Source organism: Glycine max, chromosome 1, assembly GCF_000004515.6.
Source record: "Glycine max cultivar Williams 82 chromosome 1, Glycine_max_v4.0, whole genome shotgun sequence".
In the NCBI taxonomy this organism is placed as follows: Eukaryota; Viridiplantae; Streptophyta; class Magnoliopsida; order Fabales; family Fabaceae; genus Glycine; species Glycine max.
Genome location: NC_016088.4, coordinates 56597307 through 56622817, shown reverse-complemented (window position 1 = coordinate 56622817; position 25511 = coordinate 56597307). Strand labels below are relative to the sequence as shown.

Below are 25511 nucleotides of genomic sequence, written 5' to 3'. Positions count from 1 at the left end.
CTCTTAAATAATTTAAGTATCCGTAAAATAATATTTAAAATAAACAAACATAATATCAAATTGTCCAAACTTAATTCGGATAAACAATATTATAAAGATAATCATCCAACATAAAGATACTTAAAGTTAATATTTTAATCATTTAATAAAATCCCTAATTAAACTTGGACATCATGTGATGACATATATATAAATCTATTATTCTTAAATAGAGTGAAACAAATATAAGGTATGTTAAATCTAATACCATCTTGCTACATGCACAACATTATTCAGGATTTACAAGTTAATCCAAAACTAAAATGCTATTTGAAAGCATATGGATAATATCGGTCTCAACATAAAAGTGCTAGCATGAGATTTACAAATCAAAATCATGATTGTATTTCACTGTCCTAACAAAAACTATTTACATGAAATGAAATCAATAACAGATCCTTAATTAGTCTAATAACCTCAATTACGACATCAACACTTGAATTGGAAAATATGAACTATGGTCTTAAAATGCCAATTGAATTAGAAAAATATAATTATTTTTTTACAACAAAGTATGCGCATAATATAATATTATTTACTTAAGTAGCATAATTTAATTATATTAATCTATAATATTGATGACATGTGCAGGCAAGACGAGATGTGTATCATAGTACCTGTACCTACACACATTCCCACAAAATTATGGATAAATATGCATTCTGATCTCTGGTTCTTATAAGTAGGTAATTACCTTCTCCAATACTTTTATGGGTACTAACAGAGTCCAATCCATTTTGTTATCCCAATTTGCCTAGATGGTAATAACTTGATAATGATGTGTCTAATGTGACCTCATCAAAACAATGTCATTTCTCTTCATTTGATTTTTATCATCCTTTTCCTTTTTCCATTGCCTCCTTTTCCTCATCGTCTCCTATATTCCAACCCCAAAATTTTATAACGAGCCTTGTAAGGCCTTCTATGAAAGTGTTGGTTGTGTCACTTCAAGAGGGTCTTGACTTTGTTTCAGGAACCAGCAAAGGGGCTGCTGCTTCCCTGCACCTCCAAGTTATTTCCTGCATTCTTTTTGGAAAGTAATTTTTACATTTCGGATTGGTCATTCCAAAAGCCAAAATCCATAATCATTCCAAAATGTAATTTTACATTTCAGAATGGTCATTTTGAAAGCCAAAAAAGAGATGCAGGAAGTAGCTTGTAGGTGCAGGAAATAACCTATGTGAAATCCAAAACCAACGAGGCCCATAACATAGCTAGTTATGAGTTGAAATAAGAGGAAAAAAAAATATCCTTAACCCAAATCTTCTCTGTATTCTTCTTGTATTTTCGCAATTTTCTTTATTTCTACCATGTTCTAAATCCAAACTCCTTTTATCCCTCACATTGAGGAAGCTTTCACCAAGATCCTCATAACTCAAACTAGTCTTGCTAATATTGTCATGCTCCCAAAACATCCAAGCTTGAACCAAAAACCAACTCAAAATTTTACCACTAGCCTTCCTCCTTCCCCTAAATTCCTTAAATATGTTTGTTGTTGTTCAAGAGTGACAGGGTGAAGTTTGTTGGATTTCAAAGGAAGTAAATATTATGTTAGGCATTTAAAATGAAAACAGGGTGTAAACGTATCATATTAGAGAAGTTTGTTAGATTTCAAACGAAGAAAATAGTGATAATACCTATAAAAAGTTGTAAGCCTATCGACCTAAGTAGGCTTATCAACCTATTTTTTATGAAATAGTTAGCTGACTTATCTCTGAGGTATAGTTGTTAGTTTTTCTAATTATTTTTTTATGCTAAAAAATATCAAAACACTTTTGCTATTATTTATTTATTAAGAAGTTTAAGTCAACACTATCCACTATATTTTAAGTATAATTTAATTCTTAATTCTTAAAAAAGTAAAAAAAACATAAAAGTTAATAAATTATACAGTAGTAAATATATTTTTAATCTATCTATTATCCCCTGGAGCGGAGAAATAGGGAGAGAAAAAAACCCAGAACGTGTATTGTAAATTGTAAATATATAATAGAAATTAGCGGTAACTGCTGTTGAGTAGCTTTGCCCCTTGTTTTCGTTCTGCTATGGCACCCGATGCCGCCGCCGCCGTCGCCGCCAACGGCAAAAAGAGAAGACGCTATCTTCCTCACAATGTCTCTCTCCTCTTCTGTTATGTGCATTTCGGAGTTTCTTTTCATTTTGTTGCTGAGGACTGAGGTTGTTGTTTTCATGAATTTTTTTTTCAGAAGGCAGTGAAGAAGAAGGGTTCGTACCCTCTGCGGCCTGGCGTGCAAGGCTTTTTCATCACTTGCGATGGCGGCAGAGAACACCAAGCCTCTCGTGAAGCTCTCAATATTCTCGATTCCGTATGATATCTTCCTAGAATTTATGTGCGCTGCGGAAGTCTATTACTTCAATTTTAACAAGATACAGATACCAAGTTACTATTAGCAATGCCAATTTATTCAATTGCAAATTTCAATTAGTGCAATCTTTTTTATTTCTTTTTCCTTTCGCCGATTCTATTGTTAGTTTAGTATATCATAGAAGGTAGACACTGTTTTGGCCATTTACTAATCTGAGTTCTATCGAGTTCTATGCGAATACTTACTTAAGGGGATAGATAGTTTAGGCTTGGTTCAGGTAGAGTAGAGTAGTTCAGGCTTGAATTATATTTTTTTTCTCATTTTTTCAACTTCTTTAAATTTGTATTTTGTATTTGGTTGGAACACTATTTTTTTCTTTTCCTTCCTTTGTAAAATAATATCACCCGTGCTTCTGTTTTGTTTGTCTTGCAGTTTTATGAAGAGCTAGTTGATGGGGAAAAGGAGTTACCCAGCAAACCTTTAAATAAAAAAATCACGTTTGCTGATTCTGACTCTTCTAGTAGTGATGGTGAGGAAGAGGAGGAGGAGGAGGAGGAGGAGGAGGAGGAGGAGGAGGAGGCCGTGCATGATGGGGATGAGGAAAAGGGGGACAAAAAGCCAAAATTGGATACTTCTAGTGACGACAATGCCAGTCATGACGATGGAGCAGGTGAAAAATCAGATCCTCATAACGTTGATGAACCGCACACTCAGGAAGAAAATAAAACTTGTGATAATAAAGGGAATAATGGCAATCTTAAGACTACAAAAGGGACAGCAGATGATCTACCAGCTGTGAAACAGTGCTGCAAAACAAACGTGCCTGCATGTAATTTTAGTGACAAAGTGGAACACAAGTCTATTGATAAGTTAATTGAAGAAGAATTCAAAGAATTGGGAGACAAGAATAAGGTGACTTGATAAGACTAATGTGCTGCATATTATTTTATTCTGTTACTGCAAAAAGCTTGGCTCACGGATCTTACATTTCTAATATTTTCTGGGTTCACCCAATCATTTTTGTGGCCTATCTGCTGATAATAGTTTTTCTCAGAATTCCCTACATATGTAGCATTCAGAAACACGTGAACATATTTGTGCAACTAATGCTGAGGTCTGTAATCATACAGGAAGACATTAGGGCCTGTTTGCTTTGAGAAAATGTTCTTTATTTTCTTATTTTACTTTTAATTACAAAAACACCACCTTATTTATATTGTTTTTCCCCCCCAAAGATTTAGATAGGAAAGAGTAAAAATAACTTTTACTATTTTTATTGTTTTATGTACATACTTTTGAAAATAAAAGGACAAAGTAAAAACAAGGTGACATTTATGTAGTTAAAAGTAAAAACAAAAAATGAAACAGAGAATATTTTCTCAAATCAAATGGCCTCTTGGTTCCTCTGTCCTTGTTTTATTTTCTTTTCATGGTTATGGCATTCATATTAATTTTATTTTTGGTTGTGTCCCTAATTCCTGAGTCTTCTGCTGCCTCTTTTTAATGATGAGATGGAAAATATAGTGTGATATTGGAAATATTATCCTTTGAGTACAAAATTGCTCTGGAATATCTTTATTTGTTGACATCTTCACAAAAGATGCTTTGGGGGCTAAAATTGTCTGAGAGTAGAATCATCCGGATGTCTAAAATAGTCGCTGCTTTCGACTTTTAATAATTAATTAGTAGCGGGATAGCTTTAATATTTATCATTTTTCCTCAGTAGAGTTTATTTTTGGGTGAATATTAGGATGTAGAAAGACACAGCATGTAATTCTTCAGTTCATTTTGTGTTAGAGTATGATTTGAGGGCACTTGGGCTGACATTGAAGCCCTAGGATTTGTTTCAACATTACTTGTCCATTTTTTATTTGTGTGGTTTGCTAAGGGTCTTTTTTTCTTCCCACAGAGGCGCTTTGTCAAGCTTGATTCTGGTTGTAATGGTGTAGTATTTGTTCAAATGCGGAAGAAAGATGGAGACCGAAGCCCCAAGGATATAGTTCACCGGATAGTGACATCAGCAGCATCAACAGGGAAACATATGTCAAGGTATATTTGTAGTATCTCTTTCTCTATCTATAACCACAGAAACACTAACGCAGTGTTGACTACTTCTAGGTTTATTTTGAGAATTTTGCCAATTGAAGTCTCATGTTATGCTTCAAAGGAGGAAATTTCAAGAACAATCAAGCCTCTTGTGGAACAGTACTTTCCTGTGGAAACTCAAAATCCACTCAAGGTAATACTATCTATTAGTGTTTCAGTTTGTATTACATTTTATTTTTAGCATGCATTCCAAACTACACAAATGTTTCCAATGTTAATATTATGAAATTAATATAGCTGGGTAGGTATATTTATAGTAAATTAGCCATATTTAACAATGATATTTTTACCTAATGCTCCAACTTCTACACTCAGTGAGACTTACTGCCAAGGTTGCGAAGATTGAGAATACTCCTGGAAAGCTATCTTTACTGCCTTAAAAATTCTTGAAACTCTCTATAGTTAAATGCTTAAATGCGTCTTTAACGAAGTGCACCATTCAATAACTGGTTGTCACTGCATTCAAGAACTTAAATTTTCTAAAACATAACAAAGACGCAAACAAGCCGTTCCAAGAATTTTTTTTATTTACTTGTTTTTTTTTTCCTGTTGAAGGGAGCAGGGGGACAAGTTCTTTCATTTTGATGTCTTGTGAATGAAATAATTAAGGCTCCATTTGGGTGCTTAGGGATCTTAATTTGAAATTAGAACTTGGGCCACAAATTGTAAATTTTCATGTTATTATTTTATAGAATTGAAAAACAATTCCTTTTTATTTGAAAACAACAAAATAAAATCCTTCACAATTCTGAACCCAGACCCAAAAACCATTTTTTTTTATAAAAAAACTCTGTATTAGACTGTTTAAGTTTAATGCTGTTACCACCGTTTTCATCATTACCATTGGTATTAACATTTAACACCATGTATCACCTGTGCTCCCTGTGGCCACGATCAGCACCACCTATATTGTCTCTTGTACTGTTGGCACTGTTGCCAAAGCTACCATTGCACATTGCTGCCATTGTCATTGTCTCCAATATTAACTATGCTGCTTACTACTACCATTCCTTGCTGCCATCAGTACAATAAAGCCATTTTATTTATATCTATTAAAATTTCAATTATGTTAATAGTGATACACATTTTCTTTACAGAAGTGTAGTTCATAGACCTAAACCATGGAAATATATTATTATTAAAAATTACGGTGGTGACTGTATATAGAATCCAATCCAATTTTATGATTCTGAATGACTTGGTGCAGCGGTAAAGTTGTGCCTTGGTGACTTGTTGGTCATGGGTTCGAATTCGGAAACAGCCTCTTTGCATATGCAAGGGTAAGGCTGCGTACAACATCCCTCCCCCATACCTTCGCATAGCGAAGAGCCTCCGGGCAATGGGGTACGAAGTTTTTTTTAATGACTTATCAGAAGAATTAGAATTGAAATTGTTATTCTAAAACTTAAACTCCAATTCTTATATCCAGAGTCTAGTATTTGACCAAGATGAAATTTGGCATGTGCATTGTGCTTTATGTTTACAACAGTAGGTTGGGTCCTTTCAAGCTCTCTGGAAAACTAATTTCATTATTGTAGATTTGCTCATTTAGATACTATCTTATGTCTAATTTGTACTACAAGTTAACTAAGTTTATGCTCAGTTCTTTTCTTTCTATGGCCGGGTCCTTTTGTCTGTAGCTTGACTTGCTTTTTTGTTTGTAGTTTGCTGTACTGTATGAGGCACGGGCAAATACTGGTGTTGACAGGATGGAAATCATCGATGCTGTGGCAAAGTCAGTTCCTGGACCCCATAAAGTTGATCTCAAAAATCCTGATAAAACTATAGTAGTTGAAATTGCCAGGGTAAGAAAGCCATGGTGTGTCTGGAATTTAAGTTAAACTGTATGTCATGTCTGCTTAATGCTTATCTTGTGTACTCATCACGTGATTTTTCTCTTCCTTGGCAGCAGCTATGTTGTGAAGTGCTTGTCATGACGTGTCACATTATTATCCTTCATTTATCTTTTCAAATTGACTGCTATTATATTTACTTGCTTAACTGACCCACCAAATTGTCCGCTTAGTGTTACTGTGAAATCTATGCAATTTTTAATGGCTTTCTTGAAAATTGTTAAATAAATTCGCTATTAGAAAAAAAAAACTAATTTGTCAATCAAAAAGTGTATTTTATACTTCTATTTTCACTAAATACCAATTCTTCGCTATTAGAAAAGAAAACTAATTTGTCACCTAAAAGCACTTGCATAGTTTGGGCATATACACCTTGAAAAGTTATAACTGCATTTCTTTTTGAATGCTGAATTTTGTTTTGATGTACCATTTTTCGAATCGACACTTAACCACAGTGCTGTAGTTTTCGCTTCATAGTATGTAATTTTTTATGTTGTCTCAGTTTGACATAGAACTAACTAATGCATCATCATCCTGTTTTGCGTGGCAGACTGTGTGCTTGATCGGGGTCATTGAGAAATATAAGGAGCTTTCCAAGTACAATCTGAGGCAGTTAACATCACGTAAAGACTAAGCCTTCTTGCAGCATTATAGTACCTTTCCCTTTTGCTTCATGTTGATACTCTGGTCTGTGACTGTTGTTGTCATTTGGTTAAGTGTTAGATTAGATGACTCTTGCAGCTAGTCTCCTTTGACTGAGTGTAGTTAGTAAGTTCTCACAAATCAAACGAGAAACCCTTACATGGAAGTAGAGTTATATACGCTCAATCCATTTAAATATCATAGTTGGATTTACAATATTTTTAAATTGAATTTCAGCCGTTGAGATTCACAAAAATATTTTAGAATTCCTCCATTCCATGGCAATTTATGCTTTAAAAATTGGAGTCCCGATGTGCGCAACCTAAATCCTTTAGAATTTGCAATCATTCTCTTTATGACTTGGATCGTCATGTCTACAAGATTGGCTGGCACAGGCATAAATCAAGATTATTGTTACATTGGCTAAGGTTTCTAGATAATTATGCTTTAAAATTAGAAATGCCAAAGTGCTACTGCCACATAATATTATTTAATAATTTTGAAGGTAAATTTCATTAGTAATTATGCTTTAAATACTGAAATGCCATTGAGCTCACTTAAATCTTTTGGAATTAGCCAACACAACACTGATCATTATCATGTCTATGGTTTGTTAGCATTGGTATGATTCAAAATTGCTCCTGGTTATTACAACATGCGTTCTTCCCATCATAACATAGTTTGCATGATTTACATTAACATTTACGACCAAAGGGGGAAGTGATGTTTGACTGCTTTATTTTTACAAGGTTTCATGAACTTTTCAAAGCTGATAAAGCTTCCTTTGTTGCCGATGAGATAACAGCGTCTGAAGCATTTGGCAGATAATAATACTTGCCTGCAGTATTAAATTATTTTTATGAATAATGTTTTCTTCTATTGAAGATACTAAACACATCGATTCAGTAGAATTGTAGTACACAAACCTTGGGCAACTCTAGCAATCTCCTTGGCGAAACCCGTTGAGACAAACTTATTTTCAGTGTCGATGACAAGGAGAGACATTCCTGCTTTATAAATCTTCCCAGCCACCTCAAGAATTTCATCCTTTATATTAAAACAAAGTTAACAGTTAGTTCAGACTCAGACAAGTTAGAACTAAACAAGTAATATATATGTAAATCCTCCCAATTCGTACAAATTTCAAAAGATCATAAGTAAATGCTTGCTAAAAAAATTAAAGAATAAAAATAATGCCTAATGTTTTGCCTTAAAATAAAGGAGACAAGAAAACATTAATAAAACGTATTGTTTCTATCTCACGTGTTACTAATCCACCCCACGTTCATTACAAAATGGTAAATAGATAATGGAACCTCAAAGGAATGGTGTAAATGTACACTAATTATATTATTAGAAAGAGCATTACCGCTCTTGAATTTAATATCATTGGCTTCCACACTAACTAGATAACATGTTCTAAAAAGTTTTGGTGTCAGAAAATGGCTTCCACATGCCATTGGTAATTTGTCATGATGGTACCCACATGCCTGATCCTTGATGAGGATGCAGGTTCATACTACCCCTTTACTTAAGCCCCGATCGCTAACCCACTTCCTCCCCAACCCCCCCACCAACCACCACCACACACAAATGACAAAACAGAAAATGACAGTTAAGAATCGTGTCATTTGAAAGTAACTATGAGTCCAATTACAAAGCTTAACACTACCTTCAATTCTTGTGCTGAAGGTTTTGGGGCATCAGTAGCTGCGGCAACTTCAGGGTCAGTCGACCTTTTCAATGATATATTGGCTCTGCCATCAGTGATTGCAACAATCATCACACGTCCAACGTCACCACTTTTCTCCGCATTTAATCCAACTCTAACAGCCTAAATATTTTCATAAATAAGAATTAATAAGCTTAAAAAGACTTAGCTAAACCAATTAAAATGTGATCCAGAAGTCACATTTTCATATAACCGGTAATCCCTTTTTCCTTAAAAATGTCAATATTAGGAAATCATTTAAAATATATTTTTTGGTCAGTAAATCATTTAAAACATTAAAAACAGGTTCACAGCAATATAAATCGAAGTCCACGGTTCAATAAATTTAACAGTGGTAAAACTTTTTGTTCAAAACTTTGAATATATTAACGTAATAAACATGACATGTAAAAAATCTGCATACCGTTGTAAGACCATGAGCAAGTGGGGACCCTCCACCACATGGAAGCCTCTCAAGACGTTTCCTTGCCATTGCAATTGATCTAGAAGGTGGCAGAAGAACTTCAGCTGCATCTCCACGGAATGGAATTATAGAGACCTATTTAACAAGAGCAATAATTATTTGAAATAAGATTATTTAAACAGCATCATAAAAATGAGTCGCGCTTTCTGTTTACTCCAGCATATCATCAATTGAACATTATATGTTCCACAATAGTTCCATTATAACAGTGATTCTGGTTCAAGGATTTGCAATGGAATCAATATGCATATCATGGCGGTATCTGTAACCAGAGCGATGCACAGGTTAACACTGAAAACAAGTACCAATCCATGCACTAATTCCCCATTAAGAGGGTATAACAAGTCTCTTCTGTCAAACTACAAGTTTTGTCTTCTGTATGAGAATTCATACGTGAAACCTACAGGGTGGATTGGTATAAGTAATTTCTGAGAATAATTTTACAGTTCATTTTCATTCATAAATCAATTATAAATAAATTCCTAATTTTAAAACATTACATGGCCTACTCACCTGATCCCTGCTTGTATAACTTTCAGCCAGAAGCTTAAGTGCTGCACCTTTTGCATTCTGCATCCTGTTCAATGCCATGCTTCCACTTGCATCAACCACAAATATCACCTGCAATTATTAAGATTCTTTAAAAACAAAATGCATAAAATCTTACCACAAACAAGTTAAATATTTCTTTCATAATTGCTTTCTTAGCAAACTTCACAATAGACTACCTTTGAGATTGAAATTATATTCCATAGTCAAACAAATTTTTTTGATATGAAATTAATTCCTCTGGCTAAATACAGCTGCAATAATATTGATATTTAAATCCTATAAGAACATCAGAACAGTTTAATTACTATCATATCGACAGTAAGACACCTTTAAGGCTTTGTATAGCAACAAAACAATTGCTAACTAGACACAAGCACACAGTAAGATGCATGCAAAATTGTAGAACTATTTTAAAAAATAAAAGTGAAGAGGATAGAGATAATAGGAGAAGAATAAGAAGATGATAAGGAAAGATGAGAACGCTTTAGAAGAATAATTCTTTATATTTTGATTTCAAATTAATTACTGTAAATGCAAGTTCTGAATGAGAGAACATACGTACCAATGCTCCTGCCTTACGTGCCATTCTCTTTGCCCTCATGTCCGTTTTCTCCACAAATACTTTTCTACTGTTTCCTGAGTCTTTTTCCCTTCGCAATTTTTGATAAGGTGCAGCAGCTCTAAGGGTTGCATCTACAGCTAATCTCTTTACAGGGCCCTGCAAACAGTAACAACATTTGTTGTGGAAAAAAAGCCTATACAATACAAGTGGCAATCAAAGATAACTAGTTAATGGGAATTACAATAGTGAAATTAGAATACACTGATATTAATGCAATTGGATACAAACACAGATCAAATCATTCAATTATACAACTGAACAGCATTCACTAAAATTCCTTTAAAAAAATTTCAACAGCAAACCAGCTATATTTGATACTTGCTCTTTCAAATATAGGACAAACAAATGGGGTTAGGACTTAGGAGTACTAACCTTTGGAAGCATTGGCTTGATGTATCGGCCTCTATCCTCTGAAAATATTACATTTTTTGCCCTTCCAGCCCTCCCGCGGCGTCTCTGTGCTTGCTGGGCAAAGAAGAGGAGTTTTTCATCTACCAAGCCACCTTCAGCATCAAAGATAAACTCTTCAGGTAATTGTTCTTGCTGTTGTTCATTCTCTTCATCCTTGTCATCCTGTTTAGAAAGACAATATTTAAAATTTTACGAGTAAACCAAGGTGGATGTTAAAACTTAAAAGCATAGCTAACTCATACGGAAAAGATTGTCAAGTCTTTTATAAGGTTTACTTCCACCATATCTAATAGTCGAGGTAAGATCTCAACACATTCTGCTCATGCTCAGGATTGGCCATTTGGAATGTAGAGATTGTTGGACTGAATTTTTTTTTATTGCACTAAAAGTCGTGGATCTAGGATTGCACTAGGAAAACCGCACCAGGTAGATTTTTTGGACAGTTGAGGGCAACCCAATATTAGATCTAGGATAGGTGGTGATACCATCTTCAATTTAGGTTGAGCCTAATTTAAGCCAAAAAGTTAACTTATGAAGCAAATCTGTATAAGCTCTACTTTGGCTATATCTATAAATATGGGATCTCAACGATTTCATTCATGAAATCTTATGCAAATAAGTCCATAGTCCATACACAAACATTCATTTTAAAAGAAAGGAAACTACAGGGTGACAATTTGACATAGATAATATTCACCAGTAAATGGACCAAAATCTAATACTTTTTAAAAAGGGATTGTCCTAAAAAAAATTATTTGAGAGATGGTTTAACTCAACCTCTTGTTCTTCCTCTTCATTCTGTTCTTCGCCTGATTCTTGATTTTGTGGAGGAGGTGGAGGGGGGGGAGGCTGATTTTGTTGATCTGGTGGGCTCTCAGTAATGATTGACCGGGGTAGAATGACCAATTCTACCTGTATCAGAAAATGTAAGATAAACAATTTATCAGATAGGTTCTTTATTATTTTCAAAAAAGTAAAATAGCAAAGTATGAAATGAATGCTATTGGGATGGGTTTCTACTAATTTTACTAAATGTACTTAATCAAAATTCATTAGTATAAATATAAAGAGAGCATAACTATGATCAAGATAGGATATATCATTTAGTTTTCACAAATCTTCTCTCTCTCACACACACACATACACAGAGCATTAGAGCTAAGTTCTAAAGCTAGGATAAAACCCTAACCTTCAGGATCTCTTTCCAAAATAATGAAAAACTATTGAAACTATGTACCAAAATTTTGTATTCAAACTTCAAAGGAAGCTTACAGCTTTTTTTAGGTCATCCACATAAACCTTTTCCCGTCCCTCCAGAGCAGCTAAGCACTTTGCAACACGGGCAGCAAATAGCTCAGCTCTATGTCCCTGTTGTTCATAACAAGTATTCAAAATTATCAATCAACATGATAATGATTTGCAAACTGGGTTGATCTCCAAACTACTGCAATGAGTGATAAGTAAAACAATTAATTGTTGATTTTTCTGTTGAATAGACTAATAGAGTATTTGTAGAATGACAAAGTGTCAGTCAGAATGTTTTAAATATTTGTTTTAACTCTCCCATGGTATCACCAATTCAAAATTTTGAAATTATATATTGAAGCAAGAGATCTATAACTTATCTCTTTTATATATCCTAGTTCTTCCTCTCTCTTGCTCTTCCCTTTGACAAGTATAATTTACATGCCCAAAACTACTTAGACTAGCACACACATATTCAAATATACTCATGAATTAATGCCAAAACAATAAAGCAGTTTAAGGGAAGGAAGAACCTTATTTTGGCATAAGAAAGACATGTTATTTAATAACCCCAACTCAGAAATCAGTATAATGCATACAAAAAATTTCTTAAATTTACAATGTACAGAATCACCTAAAAAGCCAGCAAAACCTTGAAAGTAGATGAGATAATTATGAACAAAATCATATGTTGCAAGCTATAATAGGGAGCATATCAAGTGAGAGAACTTTTATTATGGGAGGGAGAAGAGTTAATCATGACCATTGAATCAAATCATAAAAGGTTAGGATTAAAAGATGATGTCATGTGACTTTTTTAAGTTGTCATATGATCATTAAATAACTTTTTAAGTGGTCATGTTTACTCCTCTCACTCTCTCATATAGACACTCCTCTCACTTGATACACCTCTCTTTCTTGGATGGTTTGAAGCTTCACAAAATGATTAATAATTTAATATTAATATAGCAAAAATTTGGAAGGATGTCTTTATCTGCAATTAGCAGACAAATGAAGCAATCAGGAGCTGATTTAATCATAGCACAGTAGAATCAATTAATTTCCTTGAGAGACAGAAAATGGATGTAACTTCGGATATCTGTTGCATACATCAAATGTGCCATATAAAAAGTTTTTGCCTAAGTGTAGAAAGAATTGCAGTTAATTTACCTGGCAACCACCCCGTAAAGCTTCAATAACCAGGTATTTTAATTGATCTCTGTTCAGAGTAACATCTTTTAGATACTCTCTGGCCAAGATGATCTGCACTAGGTAAATATTAAGCAAAGTTAAACAGAAAAGAAATTATAATAGCAGAGGAAGTGGAGACTAGACTGACATACATTATAAAATCAGTAATTTAGTTGTCGGGTGTACAAAATCTCACATAGGGGACTCAATTTAAAAACAGAGAATTTTTATTCATTCCTGTAGGTCCTACCTATCTATCTTTAGCCCCATTGGTTTTGTGAAAATGATGTAAAGAATGTGAACCTAATTGTCAATGTTTACAACCTTACAGGATAAGTTTATGTAACTTGAATAACAAACAGAACTCCTTAAGGAATTTTGTTTCCTAAGTTTAGATTAGCCTTAAGAAATACTATTTAAAATAAATCAGTCCTACTCAACCCCAAAGGGTAGCTCAATGGGGGGGGGGGGGGGGGGGGGGGGAGATTGCTCAAGCCTTAAAAGGAGTATTTTGGTCATACACCTAGTTGATGTGGGACATCTTAACACACACTTGCACATCTAGGATTGGACATCTAGAACATGAAGTTTGCAAGACCAAACATCCATGGGTAGCTTTTTTTTTATTTTTATCGGCAAATGTTAGTTGTTACTTTGTTAGTTTTTGTTAGTGGGAGAGATTTGAACCCATGACCACTCCCTCCCCCCTTCTCCCTTTAACCACCTAGCCAACTTTATAACTCCAACATCATGGGTAGTTGAACATAAGAACTTGATAGACTTTGATACCATATTAGAAATTGATCGAGTCTAGTTCAACCTCAAGCTAGCTCAAGTGATACGACTACAAAAGTACATTGGCCATTTTCCTTGTTATGTGGGACATCTTTACAACCTCGTGCACATTGGCCCAACATCAAAATTGGATAGGCTCTAATATCACATTAAAAAAGATCAAGCCTAACTCAACCCCAAAAAATAACACAAGGAAGGAGGATTCTACAAGCCTTATAAGAAGTATTTTTACCATATCCATACCCAATGTAGGATAACTAGATCGTTAATTTTGCAAGAGAGGACATTTGGAACATGAAGATTGCAAGACTAGACGTCCACAAGTGGTCCAACATCAAGACTTAATAAGGTAGCTCAAAGGAGGAGAATAGCCCAAGCCTTATAAGTATTATGGCCACATTGATAGCCTATGTGAGACATCTTAACAAATACTTTCTTTACTATTTATTTTCCGGTTAGCAGACCAAATTTAAAAAGGTGTATGACTGTCTGTTAGGATGAATAAGGGTGATTACAGGGGAATAGAAATTGGGTCAGTTTTTGCTGTGAACAAATTAGGCTCAGTTCAAGTCGTTGACAACAGAAGTAACAGTTGGTTAGTTAGTTAGAGATTCTAACTGAATTAGGAGAGGGAGATGAGAGGGAACAAATAGTAGGAGGGAAATAATAGAGATTGGTTTGGATTTGGAGTAGAGGTTGGGAGGAGAGAAAAGACTCTCGGATTTCCTGGGGTTGTGAGAGATACCTATTTGTAACTCATTTTTTTAATTTTTTTTCATTTCCCTCTTGATTCTGAAATCATCCTAATTCACATTCAAGGAGATTGATATTCAATAAAATTTCTATTCATTTCTATTTGTTCTTCACCTTTCTAATTCAGTTTTTATTATTTCCCTAAACATACCTGAGTTTTTGCATTGTCTGTTTCCTCTTCGACCATCTCAAATACTTGGCTACTGTTCTCCTGAAACTCTGTGGCAATTCCAACAGCTGCAACACGGTTTTCAAAACTCATTGGAAGATCTGCACTGCAGAAGGGTGCATCTAGAAATAAGAGAGGTGATCAAAAGTTTGATAATTCATTCCATTACATATGTATTGAGTCAGGGTTTTTCTTTACCCATTTAGTCTTTTTTTATTTATGGTAATTTAAGAAGTTTTTCCAAGGTTCTTATTACGACGTCAGATGCTAGAGAGAGAGAGAGAGAGAGAAACAGAAATAACATAAAATAAAAGAACAAGGAGCATAGAGGGGGCTGGAAATGGAGGCAGAGAACTTGTAAAAGAATTTCATAAATTGAGGAGTGAGGACAGCTTCAGTGTGGACAGATGGTAATAGAATGATTGTTTCATGACATTTTTAATCAAACTCTAAAAGTTGCTTGTTTGGTATTTAACTTGTTGAGAAAGTTTTCTATTTCAGGAAATGCTTTATCCTACTCTCCCCATCCCCACAGTGAACATCCTTTGTGAACCAATGGGAGGCTTAAAAAGTCAATTACAGACACCAATACCTTAAATTAATCGCAATGCGGTCCAGCAGATGTTCACGAACAGCACCCTCTTCTGGGTTATAGGTGGCAATGAGAAGGGGCCTGCAAGGGTGCTTGAAACTGATCCCCTCTCTTTCAACAGTATTTACTCCTTCACTCAATACATTAAGGAGCAAATTACTGATACCCTCATCCAAAAGATTAATTTCATCAACATATAAAACACCTCTATGAGCTTCTGCAAGCAAGCCTGGCTGGAAAACAGTTGTGCCTGTTTTCACAGACTCCTCAACATCAACCGATCCAATGAGTCTGTCCTCCGTGATTCCAAGAGGAATCTGAAGTATAAATAAGCATGTTTTTTTCAGTAGAAAAAGAATTTCTTCACTGATAGTAAAAAGAAAAATGATCTTGGGTGACTGAACATAATGAAATATTTGCAAAGCTTACTTGCTGAACAGTACCTGAACAAAGGGAGACTTGATAATACGAGTTTTAATATTTCCAGCAGAATCATATTCCAGGCATTCTGTAAGACCATCTTCCCACCTACACATATTAACCTCTTGATCTATAAATTTAAAATAAAGGAACAAAGGAAAGAAAAGATTACAAGACAGTTTCTAAGTCAAAGACTCAAGGATAAAAAGGAAAGAAGGGATCAACAAAAATTGCTTCATCCCAATTAAAAAGAGAGGAATGCAACAGCTTCCAAGGGATTCACTATTGCTAGTTCTAACTACTAGGCTGAGTTGGTATGTCTCCAAGATGACACATGCAAATTGAGCAAGCGAATACACAATACGAACAATTCACATCACCGCAGCATTATCAATTATGAATGACCAAATCATATTCCACTGAAACAGTATGAACAAAATCACACCCATAAGACTAGAACATTAATGTGTTCCTCCCTTAAGATCTTATCTATTTTTATGACATAAAAAGCAACGTCACCTTTTCGTATTGGCTTTGCCTCCACGCATTAGAATAGTCAAGTTTTTTTTACTTCTCAAAACTTGTAAACTTTTTCTTATAAATGGAAGAAACCAGTGACCTTACTCTTCTGGGCAGGTCGGATCCGCATTGGCTATGGAACCTACTACTACTTCAATAGGAGGCAGTATTGCATGCAGTCCACGTGCCATTACAGTTTTGGCAGTTCCTCGCTTTCCTGATATGGCAATTCCTCCAATCCCAGGGTCAATGGCCCCAAGTAAAAGAGCAGTTTTTATAGCATCCTGCAAAACAAAACAATTGGAACTTGTAAGATTCAAGAGTCAAGATTTTACATTTAGAAGGCAATGCCACATTGACGAAGATAACAATAAACACACTTAACGCAAGCTAAGAAAACAAAGATATACAGAATTTGAAGGAAAGAAGCAGAGAGATTGATGATTACTTGGCCTACAACAGCAGCGAGGGGGAAGTATTGTCTTCCGTAATTAGTGCCAGGCTTCTCGGAAGTAACGAGAGCTCCGTTTTCAGATTGAGCGCCAACAATTGGAGAACGCTTCCGAATGCGTTTGGGTCGATAAGTGTTGCAGAGAGAGAGACACGGTTTTGATCTCAATGCAGCAGCAGCGAATAACAGAGACTGAGATTGTAGATTTGAGCAGCAAGTAGAAGAAGCTGTGAATGCCAAAGCGAAACCCATTTCATGAGACCACTGTCTCTTCACTCAATTCCACCCAAACCTTATAATCTTATCCCTTCCTTCCCCTGCTTTATTTTAAATTAAATAAATTGCTTTAACCAAATGATTCAGCATCTATAGTAACTTGATCAAACTTATTTAATCCAATTTCGAATTAGTAAAGATGTTGGATAAGAAAAAAAAAATTACGTGAGCCACGTGTAATACTCTGTTAGTTATACCCAATTGTATGTATAAATTTTGTATATATAAATAATAAACTGGTTCTGGCAATCATTGTTAAATTTGGTTGATGGAGAGTGGTATGTTTCCATTGGTCACAGCCTCACAGGCCACGCCTTCTCACCACAACTTTTCTTCTAGTTTTCTTTAATTTTGATTTTAGTTTCTCTTAAAATTTATTCATGAATTTAGTCTTTAATTATATCAAATCTTATAAATGTAGTTATCAAGTTTAAATTTCAAGTTGACTGTCACAAAGAAATATTGAGGATCACATGTTACGTTTGGATTAGACAATAAATAAAGAAATGTTAGAATTGTCTCTTAGGCCCACCTTTTCATGTTCAATCAAAACGTAACACATAATAATTAATGTTTCTTTGTATCGTCAACGTTTAAATCTGAGATTCAAGATCACATTTATAGGATTTGACATAAATGAAGAACTAAATTTGTAAATAAATTTAGAAGTGATTAAAATTGAAATTAAAAACAATTAAGGGGACTAAAAATGTAATTTTACCATTAGAAATACTGTAGTTTGGAAGTTGGAACATGAATGAAAAATGAAAGTGAATTTTCGTATATTAAGTTGATTATGGAATTTAAAACTTATGGAATTTCTTTTCTCGGTATCAAATTGATTAGAGAAATATAAACTATAAGATACACAAACTCGTATAATAATCAGCTTTTTACCGAACTACTAACTAGGAACCAGAAGAACTAATAATAATAATAATAATAATAATTGAAGCCCTAGATGTTGATAAATAAGCTTTAGAATTTAGCTTTTATAACGAATTTAGAAGTAACAATTGTTGATTAAAGGTTAAAGATTGAAATTATAATAAGTTACATCTATTTTTTAAAAAAAATATAATTCCACTTTTTTCATTGACTAGAAGTAACACTTATTAATAGAGAAAAAAAAAGCACCCATAGTATAAAAAAAAAAATCATTGTCATTTAATTACAAACACATCATTTAATAAAAAGTTATAATTCCATTTTTTCATAGGGCACCTTTTTATTTTGTGATGTGTTTTGGTGAATGGAAAGGACTTATGCACCAAAATATAGATTAAGAACCCTAAGAGAAGTTAATAGAAATTATGTTTTCCAAAAAGGGAGTAGCAAGAAAAGTGAGAGTACAATAGAAGAATTGAAAAAGGGTATATGAACCACCTAAGCATCCTAATATTGCAACCAACAATGTATATTGATAAGTAAATGACCAATCATTTAGATTAATCATTTTTTTTCCAAATCGTGGAAGACCGCAAAAGTCCACATCAACGAGATCACAATATTTTTTTTTTGGCAATAGTTGTAATTAGGTTCTTTGACTCCCTAATAAAATCTTGATGTATCCTCACAAGCTTCGGTCTTTTAGTCTGACTATGGAACTAATCTTTGGTTCAGAGTTTAATCACACTTAAAGTTTATTATTCCTCTCTAAGAATGTATTTTACAAGGATCAAATTATGTCTTCCCCCACAAACTTGACATGTGTTGCCAAGTAAGCTACACTCATTAGGTAATTGTTTATCAATTGACAAGTGCACCAATTTGTCCAAGTAGTAAATTAAAACGGATCGAGTATCGTGTCTACAGGAAATTTCTTGTACTCAAATGATACATATTCAGTTTATAAACAATTTATAGTTGGATGTAAATGAAAGTTAGCAAATAATTCATGTTGCACAATAAACTATAACATTTTCCAAGTTAAAACTGAATAGTAGAATTAAACACCGAGCTTAGCGAATGAAAATAAATACCAAGGTAATTATGTCGGGGAGTGCCCAACTGAAACCTCTATTGATGTAATTGGAAATTTTTTTCTCTATTCAATATTATCCTAATATCACTTGCACCCACAAATTTACTCTAACCGCAATTCCTCACATGAAAGAGTCTAACCCTCCTAATCTCATTCTCGATTCCTCAAAGAAATCAAACTAAGCGAGCAATATTGCGACTGAGATGCAAACCACACTAAATTACTTCACACTATTCCTAGAAATGAAGAATTTTAGTTGTTCTACCCTGTTCTAAGGATTAACCACACTTTTCCAACACTTAAATCCTAACAAAGCATATAAATGGATGATCAAACCACATACATGAAAATAATCACAGATAGAAGCAAAGACACTAGCAATAATATTAAATAGATAATTAGAGTTTTTACATCAAGAATGCTTAGTGGAAAACTCCCTAACAATGGAGTGTTTAGCCCTCCATTAACATGGAGAGCTCAACTACAAATGGAAAAGATAAGGAAAGGTGAAGTGCTGAAGCCAAAATGAGATGAAATCTGCTTGCTTTGCATTCCTTTCTGCCTATGCTCTCTCTCTGTTTCACCAACATGCATGAACTGTTTCATATTCCCCCTCTCTTCCAGCTTTAAAGAATTTTGGACTTCTCAGGTTATGAATGTGCGCTCAACGAGCATGGTCTCGCTGAGCGAGAGTTAGTGACTAGGCGCTGAGTGAGCTGGATGCATTGAGCGTAAGAAGTGACAAAAGTCGCGTTGGGCGAGCTGGCTGCACGCTGAGTGCAATGCTCTCTGATTTTGTGCTCTTCTAGGGTTTTTCTTCGCGCTGAGCGGATTTTCCTCGCTTAGCGAGCTTTGCGCGCTGAGCGTGACCCTTCAGAATGCACTTCCTAAACTTCTTTGCTTAAACTCTGAAAAATTCCCATGAAAATACTATCAATCATCATGATGAAATTTTCACTATGTAAAACTCATATTAAGTTAGTTATTTAACAATTCTCACAAAAAGAAACCATAAAAATGGAGACACAATACTAAATTTCATCTACTTTTTGATGCATTTTGTGCTCTTAAATACCAATTATTAGTAATAAGATCACAATATTGAATAGTCTTATGAAATTCCTTCATGCCATGAGTTGAGCCCAATGAATGCCTAAACCTCTTGAATATGATAAAAGAGATCCTTCAGGTCATCCAACAAAATATTACAAATGTGGGTGTGAAAACTATCATAAACAACAGTCAAAACTCAATGTTATTGGTTCTTCCAACACACTCGAAGGTGCACAAATTAATTGAGTGAGATAAAATATTATCCTTCCATAAATCAGGCTTCTAGAGGCATCAATTACTTATTAAAATCCAAGCAATTCACTAATTTATCACAGGAGAAAGATTTTGTTTGGGGATACTATAATGAGCACTCCTGAATCATTAATGGCGTAAATATTGACCCTAATTCATTAGTATTTACTGTGTTGCCAACTCCCATTTCAGTTTCATCATGCTCATCATTATCTTGACGAATGTCCATAACTTTTTGTAGATTTATTTTCGAAATAACTACCTTATTCTTCCTATGGTTATATTTTTTTCACAAGCATCCAAGATCAATCCATAATTAATGAGACCTAAATTGGTTACCTTTTGCGTCAAAGATTTTGTGACATACTCCCCTGATTTGCATGGTTGCAATTATTATTTTTTGTTGACGTTAGTCCTCATGTGTGATACATCATTCACTTGATTGTCACCATGCATCGACGTAGTAGTCATCTCCAAATTTTCCTTTATCACCATGAGATGGAATAACCTTTTAAAGTAATATTCCTTTACATGGCCATATCGACCACGTTCAAAGCATACTAGATGAAGCCATTCATACTCTAGGTGTAATACCAGACCTCTAATTTTGATGGTTGTCGCCAACTTCTCCAGCAAAGATTGAGTCTTAACCAATTAGCTGCTTTGAAATAGGTCATTTTGCACAACCCCTATTCTTCAAAGTGCGACCGATGACATGTATGGATTATGAGGAACTATCAATCTTTACATCAATGAGACACTGTTTTTAATTTGATGATAGGAAAAAAATCAAAATAAAACATATTTCTAAATCATGAAAATTTTAAAAAGACAAAAAGAACGAAAATACAAGAAATTTTCAAACCCCAAGTCACCTAGAACTTGAGAAGTACAAAAATGTAAAAGAAAAAGAGAAAGATGAATCACATTTTATACATGAAAATCGTATAGGCGAAAAACATGTTTAAATACACATTATTGATGTAGCTCTGCACATTTAGTTTGAAGCTAACAAAAGTGATTTTTTCATATTTCAGTAAACTGACGTAATTTCTCATGTTTGTTCCAAATACATTAAGAGTATGCCTTATGTTTTTTTCTTCCAGTATATCCTAATTACCTAACACTTTTCATACTGCTTATTGTGTGTTTGGATTTGCATTTTTTACATGTGTATTATCATTTTTTCACGTCATATTCACTATAGATGTAGAAGCAACTGAGAATTACTTCTGATTTGATGTTGATTTTCATGTTCGATAATTTAAACCAAGCACACACATAATAAGTTGAAATAAGTCATCTTAGAATAAAAATAAAATTTTCATTGGATATTGCTAGATGTTAGTTAAATCACTAGCTGGTACGGGATATGTTGAGAGGTTTAAGTAACCTATAGGCCTTCATATATTCCAACATAATTGAACAAAAAATGATTATATATATATATATGGGGGGGGGGGGGGGGGGGGACAAGAATAAGTACATTACTTAAAAATATACAAAGCTTTTGATATTTTTTCACGATTAAATTAATCTGTAAATTTCTGAATTATTTAAGAATTTTTAAATCTCAAAATCCTAACAGAAATGTAGTCAAATATTCAATTAAAAATGATTGATAAGTTCATTAACTTAATTATAAACTTTTAAAGTATAGGAATTTATTTTAAAATTCTTAAAGTAGTTCAGAATATTACATATTAATCTAACTTTTCGTAAAGTTCCCAATGTCTCATAAAATGACAAACATGAGCACTATCTTTCTCTTTTCCCAATCTTGTTCTCTTGGCAGTTCCAGTGAACCGTTGCCATCTGATCAGATAATGCAGGAATTGTCGAAAGTGATGCTCGTGGTTGGGGGCTATGGGATTTGCTACCTGGGGGAATGAGAATAACTCAATTCTGAAACCAAGCAAAATAGAAGAAAAAAAAAACTTAGAAACATTCATGAAGGGCTTTTAATACTGTTTTCTAATTATAGTTAAAGTTCCATATGCATAATTTATGCAATACTTAAAAACTTGCACTAAAAATCAACTTAGATTAGCTCTTACACAACAGATACAATGGAATGGTGAACACAACCAGAAATAAGTGTTTCACACTCACTCCCTCACAGCTTTCCATCTTCCCATTTCTCTCTTGACAGAATTTGACAGCGAAATAAGGAAATAGAAGTATCTCTTCATTACTAGTCATTACCACATTGGTAAAACTCTGTCATACAATTAGAAACAAAGAAAAGAAAAGAAAAACTTAAAAAAAGAGACTCTATCCATTACTACATGACTAATTTTCTTCTTTATCTTACTTCCTTGGTCTCCAAGCTGTTATGGAAAACAAGGATCGCTCCTGCCAGCATATCATCACCCGACCACATTCCTCCCTCATCTTGTACCCCTCACAACCATAGGTCTGCAAGAACCTCCTTCCCTGCAGCATCCCATAATAGCTTATAGGCACGTTTGCAAATCCAGATAAGTCAAGTCTCTGGATCCACCTATCCATCTTTTCGTGCCTTTCTTTTCTTTCACATCCTTCACAAGCTATGATGTTCTTTATCTCCTCGCCAAAAAGCATCTTCTCAAGTTTTAATCTGTCCATGGATGCTCTTGAGACCGTGGACTCCAAGCAATCAAAATATGCAGCATAAGAAAATAGAGCTTCTGCCAGTCTCTCCATCATGGTCAAACAGTTGTGGTTAAAGTCTTGTTCAGTTACAACCATGACTTTTGGGGATAACCCCCACAAGGCATTAAGAAAGCTCTCCGAATTCATCAAAGCAGATGAAGACGCTGCTGGTGAGGATGAGGCCGAATCAGGACTCGGGCTATAGCCGTCAAGCAAATCTCCCAGTGTGTTATGGTTCATGAGGAGGCCTTTCTGCAGGTGAATTGCATTTGAGTTTTTTGACAAAAGAGGCGATTTTCTCCGCGAGGCATCTTCATCCAAGGCCAAAAGGGAGTGCAACTGCAGAATAGAACTTATTGCCAGTGCCTCCCCAGTTTTAACGCGAAGTTTGTCGAAATCAAGATTTTCCAACTTGCTTAGCACAGGGTTGAATTGGAATGGGATATCCAACTTTTCCGCCTCTTCAGTGAGTTTATGAGCCATCTGATCCAGAACCTCTTTCTTGTGATGGACCCCGGTGATTCTCAAATGGGGAGGACCTTCAGGACGTGCACTCAAAACTTGGAGGAGAGAAATCCACTGTGCCGGTCCGGCCCCATAGAGATCAACTATATGCACCATTTTCTCCCCTTCCATGGCTTCAACAATAGCCTGATTAGTGAGGATATATGAGAACTTGAGGAAGGGTAAAAGCTCAAAGAAGAGCTTTTGAACAAGAATTTCATCAGAAACCATAGTTATTCTGCTGGAATTGAGGGCCCTGTGGATGCCAGGCCATGTTTTAAGTATCCGATCAGCGAGTGCTTCAGAAAAATAAGAAGCAATTCGCTGCATAGTATCCCCATCAAGAGAGGCATGCTGGGAAATCTGCTCAAGTGTGAGGTTTGCATTTTGTAAATCACCGGTGGCTACAAAATTAGCACCAGCGAGCAACAAATGGATTAATACCAAACCCCTTTGCTCGCATTTCATTTGGTAGGGAGATCCTAAGCTAGGTGAAACTGAAAGAGACATCATGGAAAAGAACTGAAGAGGTGAAGAAGTTACAGAAGATAACCCTTCTTCTTGAAACATAGATTCGATGTAACACCAGCATCAACAAACTTATAGATGTTGAGGTAAACCAAAACGGTGGCAAAAGGTAATAGACACGCAAGTTCGATCAAAGCTTTCAGGCTCTAAGATATCAACACTACACACTTGTACAATGCATAAGATAAGATTGATGATATCAGAAGCATAAGGGTAAGAGGCCTTTTTTCCACTAAATCCAGCACAAATTTACGGAGAAAAGTGGGGAAGCGGTGGAAAGGAAGGAGGGAACCCTACCATACGAAAACCACATTCAAGAATCCATGGAAAAAAGCAAAACCTGTGGTGGGTTTTGCAATTCAAGCAGAACTGAAATGAAGTCCCCTGAAAATTCCAAAGCTTGCGGTTGCGGGTGTGAACACTCTGAAAAAAGTAAAAGCGTTGAGAAAAAGTATTCGGTGTGGGAGTGGAATTCAATGCTTGGATTGAAGGAAGGAGTTGTTCATGGCAGCGTTGTAGACAATGCGTGAAGGGGTTCTCTTGTCTTTATTGTTTTGTTGTCCTTCACTGGTTAGTGGAGTGTGGAATTGGGGAGAGTGTGTTGTGAGAGAGAGTCTAGTCTCGGTTCGGTTGTTTCTGTCTTTATCTTTCTAAAACTAAAACTAAAACTAAAAAACTGTCATTTCTCTCTCTAGAAGTTGTGTTTGTTTGCTCCGTAAGAGGCTTGTGTGTTTAGACGCCTTCTTTTTGTCTTTACCCTGGGTGGATAGGGAATCGGGGCTGGCCAAAGGGCTTTTAATATTCCCTAAGGTTGCAAGAATCCAAACATGCCTTAGCAAAGACAAACATTGGCCTCAGATTTGTCTCCTAGCTAGCGGGGTGAGTGAGTGAGAAGGGCAAGAAAGCTAGCTCCCGAAATGCTTCCAAGAGATGGGTTTTTGTTTCTATCCAAGACAAACAGACAAGGATGTTGTGTTAAGGAAGACTCCAAAAGTAGATTGTACATTTATCTCTATTTGTGGATTCTTAGGTGGCACTTACCAACACTACCAGCTACGCTCCGTTTTTTCTTAGGAAATTACCAAACTCCAATAACACGCCAGCTTACTTGCTGCTTAGGTGCCGCGTTATCAAATCAGATACTCACTAATTGTGTTGCTTTCTAATTACCACAAACTTCTACTACTACACCTATGGTATCCACGCACTGGGAATGATTTTATTTTATTTTTTCCTTCATAAAAGTAATTTTTTATGTAAGGAAGTTTTTGTTGGAGAGTAACTTTTAAGAATAAAATTTCTAAAAAGAATTACTATAAGACGTGTTTAATTATTGTTATTTTTTTAAAATAATATATTTTTCACGAATTATCATGGAAAATTTTAATAATTAATATA

At 34.9% G+C, this 25511-nt stretch overlaps 3 protein-coding genes across 6 annotated transcripts; 1 reads left to right on the top strand and 2 right to left on the bottom strand.

Moving 5' to 3' along the window:
- The first annotated feature begins 1991 nt into the window (after positions 1 to 1991).
- On the top strand, positions 1992 to 7223 carry LOC100776466 (THUMP domain-containing protein 1 homolog). The gene is made up of 7 exons (XM_003517469.5): positions 1992 to 2153; positions 2247 to 2366; positions 2799 to 3278; positions 4276 to 4415; positions 4485 to 4605; positions 6137 to 6277; positions 6876 to 7223. Exons 1-7 carry the CDS (start codon positions 2085 to 2087, stop codon positions 6957 to 6959), a joined length of 1155 nt encoding a protein of 384 aa, XP_003517517.1. The 5' UTR covers positions 1992 to 2084; the 3' UTR covers positions 6960 to 7223.
- A 308-nt stretch (positions 7224 to 7531) lies between these two features.
- LOC100775919 (magnesium-chelatase subunit ChlD, chloroplastic) lies at positions 7532 to 17241 on the bottom strand. Of its 4 annotated transcripts, XM_003517468.5 has the most exons (15): positions 16880 to 17241; positions 16537 to 16715; positions 15936 to 16020; positions 15493 to 15809; positions 14883 to 15006; positions 13163 to 13255; positions 12020 to 12115; positions 11525 to 11659; positions 10709 to 10909; positions 10277 to 10432; positions 9676 to 9783; positions 9103 to 9237; positions 8640 to 8801; positions 7894 to 8014; positions 7532 to 7805 (listed from the first exon to the last, which is right to left on the bottom strand). In XM_003517468.5, the coding sequence occupies exons 1-15, from the start codon at positions 17132 to 17134 to the stop codon at positions 7720 to 7722; spliced, it is 2253 nt and encodes a 750-aa protein (XP_003517516.1). In that variant the 5' UTR covers positions 17135 to 17241; the 3' UTR covers positions 7532 to 7719. The 4 variants fall into 4 exon arrangements, with proteins under 4 accessions (XP_003517516.1, XP_040873313.1, XP_006573815.1 ...); XM_041017379.1 differs by lacking the exon at positions 16880 to 17241 and having other exon boundaries at positions 16532 to 16550; XM_006573752.4 differs by lacking the exon at positions 16880 to 17241 and having other exon boundaries at positions 16432 to 16539.
- Positions 17242 to 22417: 5176 nt separating this feature from the next.
- On the bottom strand, positions 22418 to 25022 carry LOC100775380 (scarecrow-like protein 3). Its single transcript, XM_003517467.5, has one exon. The coding sequence runs from the start codon at positions 24153 to 24155 to the stop codon at positions 22758 to 22760; it is 1398 nt and encodes a 465-aa protein (XP_003517515.1). The 5' UTR covers positions 24156 to 25022; the 3' UTR covers positions 22418 to 22757.
- Positions 25023 to 25511: the final 489 nt, after the last annotated feature.

Excerpts from the sequence above, each read along its gene's own strand:
- LOC100776466 (XM_003517469.5), top strand. The coding sequence starts at position 2,085 with ATGGCACCCGATGCCGCCGCCGCCGTCGCCGCCAACGGCAAAAAGAGA. Across the intron at positions 4,416-4,484 it reads ACAGGGAAACATATGTCAAG|GTTTATTTTGAGAATTTTGC; the intron begins GTATATTTGTAG and ends GACTACTTCTAG. Across the intron at positions 4,606-6,136 it reads AAACTCAAAATCCACTCAAG|TTTGCTGTACTGTATGAGGC; the intron begins GTAATACTATCT and ends TTTTGTTTGTAG.
- LOC100775380 (XM_003517467.5), bottom strand. The coding sequence starts at position 24,155 with ATGTTTCAAGAAGAAGGGTTATCTTCTGTAACTTCTTCACCTCTTCAG.
- LOC100775919 (XM_003517468.5), bottom strand. The coding sequence starts at position 17,134 with ATGGGTTTCGCTTTGGCATTCACAGCTTCTTCTACTTGCTGCTCAAAT. Across the intron at positions 11,660-12,019 it reads TGGATGACCTAAAAAAAGCT|GTAGAATTGGTCATTCTACC; the intron begins GTAAGCTTCCTT and ends TTTCTGATACAG. Across the intron at positions 10,910-11,524 it reads ATGAAGAGGAAGAACAAGAG|GATGACAAGGATGAAGAGAA; the intron begins GTTGAGTTAAAC and ends CTTTCTAAACAG.